The 13,286-nt window shown below is 27.2% G+C and overlaps 1 protein-coding gene across 1 annotated transcript; it reads right to left on the reverse strand.

Annotated features, from left to right (window-relative positions):
- Positions 1-1,769: 1,769 nt before the first annotated feature.
- Positions 1,770-11,466, reverse strand: LOC107444505 (uncharacterized; the record flags this gene model as incomplete). Its single annotated transcript, XM_016058657.1, is given in 4 exon segments — positions 1,770-2,244; positions 6,854-6,887; positions 9,709-9,758; positions 11,335-11,466. Coding segments are annotated over 3 exon segments (516 nt in total). The 3' UTR covers positions 1,770-1,789.
- Between the last annotated feature and the right edge of the window lie 1,820 nt (positions 11,467-13,286).

The following is a 13,286-nucleotide window of genomic DNA, read 5'->3' on the forward strand; positions in this document are numbered from 1 at the left end:
GTTTGTTAAAGTTCTCCGTACAATCATATCCTGATGGACGGATTTATCGTTTAGATTTCTTTTTAGTAGAATAGAAAATTTTATCATAAATTATGTTAATTAACTTCGTGTCAAAAGGTAACTTTAAATAAACCTGTAGGCATGTGAGTCTGGAACTACTTTGTCTGGGAGGATCGGAAAGCATTCACTTTTTGCTGGAAACTCTTACTTTAAACTTCTCTTTGCTTTTATTGATTTTCTTAACATAGTTTCAGTCATCACTGCGTATTTTGAATTAAAATAGTTGCTAAGTTATTACATTAATAAAATAATTATTACTGAAAACATCCTAAAGCCTTTTTAAAAAAAATTCTAAAGAACTTAAACTAGCCTTATTATTAGAGATTGAATGTAACTTATAGCTTTTGACAAGAGATATTGCAAATAAAAATGAGAAGTTTTAGGTTTAGGACATTTAAATAATCAGTTGAATAAAAAGCATTTTGTTTCATTTAATAGAAATGACAAATAAAAGATAGCATTGTGGAATGTTTTCCTTTTTATTTTGAGAACACAGAACATTAAAAATATTTTTATTAACTGCTTAAAATGTACAAATATTTCCTTAGTAACAATATTTAGTATTAGAAAATTAAGACAAATATTTAGCATATAGTCACAACAATATTAAAAAAAAAACAAGTTATACTAAAATATAACCCCAACTAAGATACAAGATATATAGCTGTTACTAATACATTTAAATTCATATATAGTTTACAATTGAATATTTGAAGAAAATATTCATGTTATAAAAAGCGTAAGTCAATAAAGACAAGTAGCTAATGTAATAACATTTAACAATTAAATTGGTGTGTATTATAAGTTCATTGGCATTGGCTGTTATCAAACCAAGGACACTTGGGTTTGTGGCTGTATATTTTAAGCACTGGAGTTATACATATCTTAGTGAACCGAAATATCGTGGAATTGTTATCTATTTGCTGCTTCAAAGGGTCAAACGCTGCAAAAATTGGACCAAAATGCTGAAACTTTAAAACAAATTATAGAGCTTGAGAGTAGCAAAATTTTAGAATTATGACCCAATACCACCTCACTGGTATCGAAGTTTAGATTAGTCCAATGAAACGGCAAAATTGAATCTTTTGGACAATTCGTAACTTCTGCAGCCCAAATGACAGTTACTTAGATACTATATTTCAGAAGGTAATTTTTTTTTCTTTTTTCTTCACCAGAAGCAGTAAAAAAATTTTGCAAATTACTAAGACACATTTCTCAAAAACTACTTAATATATTTAAATAAAATTTTGTAGGGGTTTAGTATGAATTAAGTGAAGAAAAGAAAACAATTTTAACTATTGAAAATATTGGAAAATTTATGTCAGATTTTGACATTCGTATTGTAAGTGGCATAAATGTATTTACATACTAACATAATTAATAAATTTAAAAATTATTTCGAAAATAAATATCATTTCATGCGAAACAAGACATTTGACAGCTAAAATAAGATCTCAACTCAGTAAGCAATTTAATTAATCACGTTTAAGTGTTTCACTGCAAAATTCAATTTGCTGAGTTATGTCAAGGAAAATGGATTACTATATTTAAAATTGTAGGAAAAGAATTGATGCTAGTTAATAGTTTAATTATAATACTGGAAAAAAATATATTTTCAGAACTATAAAATAGGTTTTGTAGTGACTGTACTTTTCACTTTTAAATAAGACGCTGAGTAATTGTGAGATTTTCTTTTAATTCAATATCTGTTTTCTCAAAATAAATCAAATTAATTATCATTTATGGGAGATGGTCTAATCAATTCTAAAGATTTACTGGGATCATCATTTCTATAACTAAAAACAAGCTTCATTGGAAATTTTTTGTTTTCTCTTGCGCTATTTGTGCTACCTGGTTTGAGACCAGGATCTTTACAGTTTTTTTTTAGCAACTCTGCATTTTCCACAGCTTCCTCATTCACGTCATTCTCCTTCTTATTTTCACTTGGCTCTTCTGAAGTATGTCTGCTATCAGTTTTATCATTTTTCCTTAATTTTCGCAGAGCTATGGAAGCACCAGCAATTACCACACCTCCAGCTACGATAGCTGCCCTTGTACCTACAGTTAATCCAGCAGCCAAAGCACCTGCAGCAACACCACCAGCAGTAAAACCAATAAGAGGAAGAGCTAAAGCAGTCCCACCAAAAACAGCACCAGACATTGTCGTAGTTTTTAAAGCAAACCCTAAAGAAAAAAATATATAAAAGAATTGGCTTAATGAGGTCATTAAAAATCTAACCACTTAGAAAGTTAAAACCTGGAGTCGGAAGCCAAAAAAAATATTGTTCGGAAATTTAAGGCTCAAAGTGGTCTGTAGTGCTCTACAATTAAGAAAGTAAGTAATGTTTTTGACTGAACTAATCTCATAATATTTCGTTTGAGAACTGCTAAGATTTAAGAGAAAATTATTTACAGTATAAGTTCACTCAAATTTCGCTAAACGTTTCGGTAAATTGAACATATATTGGATAATTAACTCTTTACAAGTTTTGTATTACATCTTCTTTAGTATAAAATAAATTACAATTGAAAATGTATTTAAAACGAAATTACATATGAAAAACTTATATTATGTTTAGAAAATAAAACTTTTCATAGTAATAACCAAATATTTTTTTTTTCAAGTAAAAAGAAAATTTACAAATCAGTACATTAAATTAGTTTTCCTCAATGACAAAATTTTATGGTACCCCTGTTGTTAACGTCCAATTTTAATGGTCTCAAACCATTATACAAGCTTCGTAGTGGACAAAGAAAAGAAAAGAAAATCAGGGCATTTTCCTAAAAAATCAACACCTTGCGAACACTCAGAAAAATCAGGATTATTCGAAAAAAAGGTAAAAATCGAGACAAAATATTCAGCAGAATCAAAACTACTACAAACCCTGCATTAACCCATCATAGTACCAATGTTTTTAATTTAAATGTTATGGACCATTTAAGAGGCCACTAACAATTTAACAACAAAAATAAGCTCGAAACACTATAATATTTAATTAGTTTAGAACTTACTTTGTGTAATTGAATATTAATGAAAAAAATAATGAATCAAGAATTCTTTTTCCACTCTTTTTCTACTTTACTATTTATAAGTTATCTTTTTGAATTCTAAAAACGTATTTTTCTAGAAATCATTTAAAAAAATATTCATATATGGCGTAAAAAAACACATATTTTTATAATAAAACTAATTGTAAGCCTAATCCAACCAAAAAACAATGAATGGATATTCTTATGATCATATTAGTCTCTACAAAATTGTATTGAAAAATTATAACTGAAATTATAAACTGTTAGGTGTGATATGCACATATATGGCAACGTTACTTTTAAAAAGTAACAAGTAAAAGTACAAGTATTTTTCAAAAAAAGTAACGAGAAAAAAGTAAAAAGTTCTTATTTTAAAAAGTAACGAGTAAAAAGTACAAGTAAAAGTAAAAGTACTAAACAAAAAAAGTAACGATTTAAAAGTGCATTTCTAGGAAATCGAAAATTCAAAGCAACTTAAAATTTTATTGAATAATATTCGTATGTTCTTTAATGTTTTTGCAAAATTGTTGTGATTTATTTAATTATTTTTAGTTTTTAAAGTTATGGACATTAATTTATTTTTAAATTCGGAAGAATATTATAATATAATTTTACAATATAATTTTATATATTTTATAATTTTATAATTTAATAATATATTTTATAATTTTATAATATATTTATAATATAATTTTATAATAATGAATATTATAATATAATTATATAATTGTATAATATAATTTTAAAATCAAATATAATTTTAATATCAAACTTTTTATGGATTTGCACGAAAAAGAAATTTTATCTATTGATTTTNACAAAATCCAACAATTTTTATTTAAAATGTATTAAACAAATGCATAAAACTCGGAAATGAATGAAAATAACTTCCAAATTAATATTTTTATTCATTTTGCAAAATAATTGCATTTTGACAGCATTTTTTTAAATTTTTTTTTAGAAAGCTTACCGAGTTTTAGAAAAAAGTAACGATTTCATTCGACATTTCCGTTACAAATACTTGTACTTTTTCCCTAAAAAAGTAACGAAAGTACAAGTAAAAGTATTAAATTTAAAACGTAACGAAGTACAAGTAAAAGTACGTACTTTTTACTTGTACCGGCGGTACAAGTAACGAAAGTAAAAGTACTGCCATATATGGATATGCACCACTTACTCATTGAATAACATGGAATAAACAAATAGGTTAGGTGGACTCAATTTCAGGTAATGTTTTTGAACACAAAGCAATTTAAATAAATAAATTAAGAATCTATAAAATTCAAAAAATATGCAAGCTAATTTTAATTGAATTTATTATAAGACATAATAGATCAGTAGCAACTATGTCATAAAAACAATAAAATAAGAGAATAAGTTAATAAAAATCTAATTAGAAAAATTAGGTTTTTATCAATTGAATATCATTAAAATAAAAACATATGGTTAAACATATGTTTAACCACTATTACATACAATGCTAAATATTTCTGTGATGAAAATATAAGTTTATGTTCTTAAAATTCGCAAAACAAATGACCAAGTTGCAAAGTAAGTCATACTATGAAGAATGTTTCAATTAAATTCTTATACAAATAGTTATAATCATAAAAATAAAAAAAATAAATCAAGCTTTAAATGAACAAATAAATGCTAATGAATTATTAAAACCTATTTTATAAAGTGTATTCTTTTATAAACTTATAGCCATCACTAGCTAACACCTTTTAAACAAGTAAAAATTCACTAATTTTGAAGTATATAATCATTCAGAAAAAATGCAAGTCAATTAGCAAAAATCAAATTTTATTGCACCAATAAGCAAGTTTTCAGCTAGCCCCTTACATGTCAATACGGGCACTAGCTAGCACAGTACTAGCACATTGTTGGACACTTTTTAAAAATATTTCTTTTTTTAGAAAATATGTTATTAGAAAAATATGTTTAGAAAGATATGTTTTGACTTTTTTACAAATTAAAAAAGGGTTCTGTTGCATACTTCAATATACTCTAACATTTTAAACTACATAGTACTTCTTGAGTTTCACATTATTATTTATAAATCTAGAGAAATATATTGTTGATAAAAAAAATTCCTAAATATCGATTATTTTGGGATATTAGGTAAATATAAATATTAAAATAACTAAAGGAATTTATTTTAAGTAATTAAGAAAAAGTACTTAATATTTATCTAACTTAATAGCAGTTTTGACAAACTGAAAGACAGCATACTGATTAAATGGACATTTAACTTAAATTAAATTAACATTTAATTTAATTTAACAATCTGCTCCCTTATTTCCCTTGCTGATGGTTCTACATGAAAAGATTAAGCATTAAACTTTTTTTATGTTTATTTCACGATAATAAAATAACTTTAACCAAGATTATTCGTCATGATGCTGTTTAAGTAATGTTGAAGTAATTTTTTTCCGGAACTTATCCTTTTCCGTAGATCGTGAAAAGCCTATTACAACACAGCAGTACCTAAATTTGTATACTTTCTATCTATTATCATAATAATACTATCACAATTATTAGTAATGTAGTGTATAAATAGGTATATTTGCATCAATTACTTTAATACTAAAATTAATTCACATTAACATAATAATCAGCTTTAGACATAATTTAGCAACCAACATAAAAATCAATAAAATTAATTAAGAATAATTGGCATCAATAATATAAAGATGGTGATTATTACGTTTCTTCTTACATTTATTACATTTAAACAGTACATTTTCTCTATTGATCTTGTTTTTTGTACATAACTTATTTTCTATTTTACTTTAGTCCAATTACCATTGAGCACAAATTATTCAGCTGCATGTAACATGTTTTAAAAACACAACAATAAACAAAATAATTTCATGGTTTCATATATCTTCAGGAATACTAATTCAGTGAGATTGTACATCCACATGCAATTCACGTTAATCACAGAGCTTGTTAAAAATAATTAAACATTAAAGAATCTGCAATAGAAATCTTAAAAAGAATTATCTACAGTTTTATTTATAACAATGGCTTATGTTAAAAACCAATGCGAAAAAATCTTTTTTCAAAGGATCAGGGGTCAAAATTGCTCTATAGTTTATGTTTAAATTTCAGAATCCTAGCACAAATGGTTCTGGAGCTGAAGGAGATTCAGCATAGTGATCCCACACCGTAGACTGAGTAAACAAAAAAATAGAGAAAACACAAAAATTGAATAAAGAAAATAAATTAAAACATTAAGACATTTTAGAAAATATCTAAACTGATTTTTTTGAATTTAGCAAGTAGAAAGCTGGCATTTTTTTTCCCTCCAGATATTGCATGTTTTTGCTTCATTGAAATAAAAAAGATATTTATTTCAAACCATGCTGTTTCTTAAAACCAATTTTGAATTATTAAGATTTAAAAAAAATAATTTCCAAATTGCATTTAATCAAATGAAGAAAAAATGCATTGAAAAAGGATTAAAAAAGTTGTAGTAACTTATAGGAAAAAATACCAATAAAGCCATTTATTAAAAAAGATATAAAGTAATGATGAATTTGAAACAATGAGTTTAATCATATTTTGTTTTTTCCTTGTTAGTATAATAAGCATAAACTGTCGTTCACAAATTTTGAAATGGTTTAAAATGAAAAAATGTCCCATGAATGTTTAAAAAGAGCAGAATAAATTGTGATTCAAATAGAAACAATCATATAAGTACACGGAGGTAGATTTTCAATTTCTTACATAGAGGGATATCCAAATTGATACTTACATCCAACATCCTTCCAGGTACTACTTTCACCATCCTGAAACAAATAGAATAATTAGCAAAAATAAATAAATAATTAGTCATACAGATAACAATTTAATTCACATCATAATTTCAGGGCTCCCAAAGGGGGAGAAAAAACCATTTGCAGTTAAAGAGAGAAATTAGGGAGACCATTTAGGTTTGAAAAAATTTTTAGGATAACCATTAAAATTTTTTAAAAAATTGGAAAATCATTAATATATATAATTAACAAATGATTTAATTAATCTTCCTTAAGCAAATAATAAAAATTAGCTCGAACAGAATTATACGAACAAGAGAAAAATTTTTCATTAAGTTTCATAAAACAGTAAACACTGAAATTTTAAATTATTAAAAATATTCACTAAAGAAAAATTAAATAAAATCAAACCATGTGTAAGTTCTCAAAACTCATTTAATATTTTACATATTTAAGACTTGCAATAGAAATTGAGTTATAATACATATTAAAAGAGAAGTAAACCATGTGTAACAGAAAATAGTCAACTTAGAATAAGGGTAAATAAACTGTGGTGCTACTTTTATCGTTTTGTCATGGAAAACAAATATATAATTAAAGACACTCATTTCTATTCTTCCTGTCTCCATTACAACTGGGAAAATTTTACCCCTACATAGTACAACCTTATTAAAAACTTTCTTTGGTCTTATCATTATCATATCATTATAATTTATTACACTGAACTGCTAAAGGTGGATAATTAACACCTAAATAATATCATATTACATACATCAATAACTGAATAATGTCTTAAGTTTTTATTAATTATTGAATCACAAACTACATCAAACAATCAAATGATAATTACTACCATGATAATTACCAACTAATCGTAACAGTTGGTACTACTGGATGTCGAAGTACATTAAGAAAAACAATTAAAGGAAGGAACTTTTTAAAAAATAAATAAATAAAATAAGTAATGCATATATGTAAATAAGGTATTAGATGATAGCCAAGCTAGACCTCTGCCTGTGTCGTCGTTAGGCATTGGCGCTTTTGTGTAAAGGTATCTCATTTGCTCGTCTAACCTAGTAGCATACGGGCATTTTGAAACATCATAGCTTAGCCCAATCCTTGTTTTTTGAACTTCTTTGTACAGTTCTTTGCCAGTCGTCATTGCTTAGACGATGCCACAAGATAGCAGATAGTTGGAAGACTAGAGGTAGATCAATCACTGTTGTAGGAACCTGGAGGTTACGAGAAATGTAGCGTTCATTCAATGAAAACAGCTCACAGAGGCAGGAACCTGGTCAAGGCCACAATACGGCAACAGCACCTGCTCAAGACAGTTTTATTTAAGACTTTTAGCCAAAAGGGATAGGTTCACAACAGTAACCTACCTGTCTCACCGCCTGTATATTGCAACCCCAGAACTTTTATTTCACAGATAACAGTCACCCAGAGACATAATTTAGGTGGTCTGTATGCCAGGCAAAATGTAGTCTGCATCCTGCTTTGACTGTGAACCGCAAAAAGGATTGTCTAGCATGGTGGCGAAAGCACCTCTCTTTAACGATAAATGTTTGGGGTGGGTTCTCTGCAGTGATGAGTCAGAATTCAGTCTGGACAGCAACTCAAGAAGTATTCTCATCTCCTCTAATACTGTCGAAAAGGGCCACTATGATCGAGATCGTCTAATGGTCTGGGCAGAAATCATGGCAGACTGGCTAACTAACTGTCATGTGTTTCGTAGAAATATTCTGATAGGTCAGCAGTACAGGGACAAGATTCTTGCACCCTATGTGTTACTTAAATTGCTGAATTCATATTTTTCTTGCAGCACTAATTTACCTTTTTTTTCAACAGCACATCTAGGAAGGGAATGAGAACAACTTACAAATTTTCATAGCTGTAAAATTATTTCTCCCAAAACAATCTATAAATTAACAATTAATACTTTAAATACAATTTAAAAATCAGACAATAACAATGCTGTGATCCAAACAGAAATAAACCTCATAATGTGAGGTGACTATATTGTGAAGACAAAAAACTAGAGTAAATGTTTATTTATAAATGCTGCACTTATTTTGAAAAAATACATGCTATACATTGAAAATAATTATGAAACTGGTAGAATAATTTCAATAATAATATTTTTTTATGTCAATAAAGTGCAAGTATAAATATCAAACATTAAAAATTCATTTAATTAATTTCAAATGATGCCCTTATATAATGCATATAATTTTTTGAAAGACATTAAGTGGGTTTTTTTAGATATTGATTTTTTTTTCATATTGGAACACTTTTGATGTTGGCATGATATTGGAACACCTTGTTCTTCTGCCTTCAGAATTACGTAACGATTTTTAATTATTTTAAGCAAAGAGTAAGCAAAGTTCAGAATTCGGAATATTTTACGCAATATTGGAATTTGATGCCATTCTTCTATTTATTTTTCTCTAAATTTTAAAATTCTATTCTAAGTGTACACGCTTAATTTGTTTACGATCAGTCATTTTCGCTAAAAATCGCCATACCTCGAGAGAACTGTTGAAGAAAAAATAAAAACAAGGAAAATATTATTACAACTAAAATAAACCACCTCTTATGACACTTCACAAAACTTTTTGAGCAAAAAAAGTGTATGGATAAAAGGAAATTTACAAAGGTTTTAAGAGCAAGCTGGAATCTCCTCTGGTTCTAACATGAGGATGCAATATACAAATCAAACTTTCAATAATCAAAAGTAATAGATATTTCGCGATCTCTTTTACGATTATATAAAGACCCCTTTAAGTTAAGAAAAATTGGTGGTTTTGTCAATCTTTCTATTCACAAAATAAAAATTTTCATACTTGCTTACTTTCTTATCTTTTTGATCATGAGGCATCTCTGTTAAGCTCTGTTTTTCAGCTGAAAATATGATCGGAATGAAATTATGGAGGGTCTGTAATATATAACTATATGAGCAATTGTTTTCAAAGAAATCAAAGGACAGTTTAGTTTTATTAAACTTTTTATCAATAAACATATGAATAGATAATGTCGTAAAAAAGTAGTCGGAGGACGGAGGATGCATTAATAAGTAACCTTGCAAATTTCTGAGTTCTTTAATATTTTACCTATTTTTTCTCCTTATTAGAGTTTGGCATGAATTACATTATTCATACAAATTATTTTCTTTATAAAAATTTACGTACAAGTGTGGTTCCTAATTGTAGAAGAAAATTTTGTACCCAAGACCAATTTCAACTTATTTTATTTATTTTTAAGCAGCAAATAATAATTTGAAAATTTGGAATTTCTGAGGGAAATACATTGTATGTTTATCTGATGATATAACTTCTTTTTCGTAATCGAGTTCTGCAATACACGTTAGAAAAAATGTTTTTTCTTATTCAAAGAAAAATTGGTTAGTCCAAATTAGGTAGTTTTAGGTAGTTGCCGCTACCTGGCGTGAAATTGACTATCGACTTGATATTCTCCGTGCGAAGAAGGGGGCACACGTGGAAGTTCATGGACAAGGGTCGTGAAACTTTTTGAGCCTATCTAACCATTTATGTTATTAATTTTAATCTATCTTTATTATTTTATGAGTTATTAAAAATCAAAATGGGTCAGGGACTTTATAAACATCCTGTACATCCATTCTCTGGTCTACTTTGTTTAAAGCTATTTTTGCTCTTCCTTTTTTAACCAAGTACAGATGATCTTTTTATCTATTTTTGCTCTACAAAACATAAATTGTTGGAAATAGCTGGCACAGAAAGAATTATGAAGATGGCTTGAAAAAACTCCATTTTGAGTTTGAACGTAGATTTCAAGATTTCAGTGCCATTCAAACACAAGTAGATATTTGTACTATGCCTTTCAACGTGAATTGTGAAATAGTCAGGTCGGATTTTCAGCTTGAATTAATTGAGTTGCAATCTAACAATCATCTGAAGCAGTTGTTTCTAAATATGCCAGTGTTGAGTTTTACAAATCATTACCAAAAGCTAGTTTCCCAAATTGAATATCTCATGCTCAGAAAATCCGTACTGTATTTGCTTAATCTCATATATGTGAACAAATGTTTTCAACTATGAACTAGGAAATTTCAAAAATGAAATCGCAGTTTCCTTCATCTCATTAAATATTTAAATTAAAACTCGTATATAGTTTTTTTTTATTTTAGAAGTTTTTTTCTTAGCCCACCAGACTTTTTTCCCCTATTTTTGGACCTCGACCAAAGAAGTTAGTCCATCCCTGGTGTAAGTAAATAGAATAAAGACATCTACTGAGACACCCTAAAGATATTTTAATTTTTTTACAGGTTCTATAATGGCATATCTTATATTTTAACAAAAACATCAGTATCTAGCAAAAAAAGCAAATAAATAAATGATATATCTCTTAATTTTGCTCCAAAAGAAAGGAGAGAGAAAATATCACATTAAAATTTTATTTTTATCATTCGGGTATTGATATTACGGAAAAAATAACTTACAATATGATGACCAGATCTCATTTCATACATCAACTTATGATGTTCACCTTATGTTAGAGATTGTATATGAATATTATCTGCATTACAATTATCAGAGAGATGATTTTTTTGCGTATCAATCAGGGAGTTTCCCTACGAATTTAAACGATAATGTGTTTCAATGCTTTATCTAATCCTTAACGTTGCATCATAAAATGTTGCATCAGTAATTATCAAACTTAAAAACTTTTAGAACAAAATGGTGTTTATAAATTTGTATTGCTTCGGTTCATTGCTCATAACAGAATTATTGTAAACTTAATTTTCAAAAAGTGATTTCAGTAAGACAGGCAGAAAAAAATAGTGTACCAATAACAATAGTGAACAATATAATAAAAATAATAGTAACAATAATAATAGTAAATACTAGAAAACAATAGTAAATAATCGTGACTTTCTTGAATATATGTACATAAGAAAGGAAAGGCATTGCTTCAAGATGAAAATTAGCAAAGAATTTGTCAATCTTTATTAATGATCTGCTCTACAAAGCTACAGTCAGTTGGGATAAAAGAGCAGCGAGTTTCTACACATTACGAATGATATATTTTACATTTTTATAAATAATAATTACTATTACTATAAAAACTGAATACAAAGGCAAAGCCCTCGAAAAAATACACTACCCTACAATAATGGAAAAGACACTTTCAGTTTTTGACATTTTTTTAAAATTGCTCTAGAAATACTTAAAGGATTATTTTGTAACTTTAAAAATGTTTAGCTCAATAAAATTTAAAGCTTTCAGATGTTTAAGAGACTTATCAAAAATTAAGAAAGAAAACAAGTATTTCCTATGAGGAAAATTAAGCAATAAGCTTGTAATTTATTTGGATTACTTTAGCGGTTTTTTTTTTTTTAATAACTAAGTAAAATTTCGTGAACCTAGAGTAAATATTTAGGGAAATATAGAACATTTAAATAAAAAAAATAAAATAAAATAAAAATAAAAAAATTCACCTTACGTTTTTTTTTCAATATAACCTAATAGATATTCAATGTAATTTTTAAAAAAAAATTGGAGTAATTTAGGATTGATTACAAAATTATCGATTTAAAATTTTTTTAAAATTCATGCAAAACTACGCAAGTTATGAGAATTTAAGCTAGTTCTTTTATACTGTGCATACACTGAAAAAATTTTAAAAAGTTTTTTTCTCAATTTCGTAGATAATCGTATTTGGAAACAAATAAAAAATCTTTATTGGAATATCTTAAAAATTTAAAAAATTTCAAGGAATTTCCTAAATAGTTTTTGTACTTTTCAAAAGAAAGCTTAAAGTGAGCAGAGGTTTTTCTCAAATTTTATTTTGCATCATAAGACAAAATTTAATTTTAAAAAAACGATAATACCTTACAGTAATCGTCCAGAAACTAAACTTTGATGGTATAGAGAAAGAAAACATGCAAAAGAAAACATACTATTATGAGGGGCGATCCCGCACAATATCGGTCTCGTTTTTCATTTTAAAAAAAGTCGTAGAATTAAAAATCGATTCCTCAGTAACTATTCAACCGATTTCGCTCAAATTTTGAATTTTGCTATATACAATTACACGGCGAAATACCGAGAAGTTGGATGAAAACTAGACACGATAAAGGGACATTGATGTTTACTTAACCATTGCGGTCAAAGAACAATCATTAGTGACACATAATCGAAGTGCTCCTTAATAAAAATTAGGAAAAATCTTACAAAATAATCCCGATGCACTTGCAAAGATAGTAATTACGTTTAGTTAAACGTTTAGTAACACAAAGTTAGTAAAAACGTTATTAATTTACGTTTGGTACATAAAATAGGTCAATTGAATAGTATAATCAGTTCGGTTTTTGTTAAGTTTTGAATAATAATTTAAAAAGATTTAGATAAAGAAATAACATAAAGAGATTAGTCTAAACTTTTTATGTTA

This window comes from Parasteatoda tepidariorum, unplaced genomic scaffold (genome assembly GCF_043381705.1).
Source record: "Parasteatoda tepidariorum isolate YZ-2023 unplaced genomic scaffold, CAS_Ptep_4.0 HiC_scaffold_1330, whole genome shotgun sequence".
Lineage (NCBI taxonomy): Eukaryota > Metazoa > Arthropoda > Arachnida > Araneae > Theridiidae > Parasteatoda > Parasteatoda tepidariorum.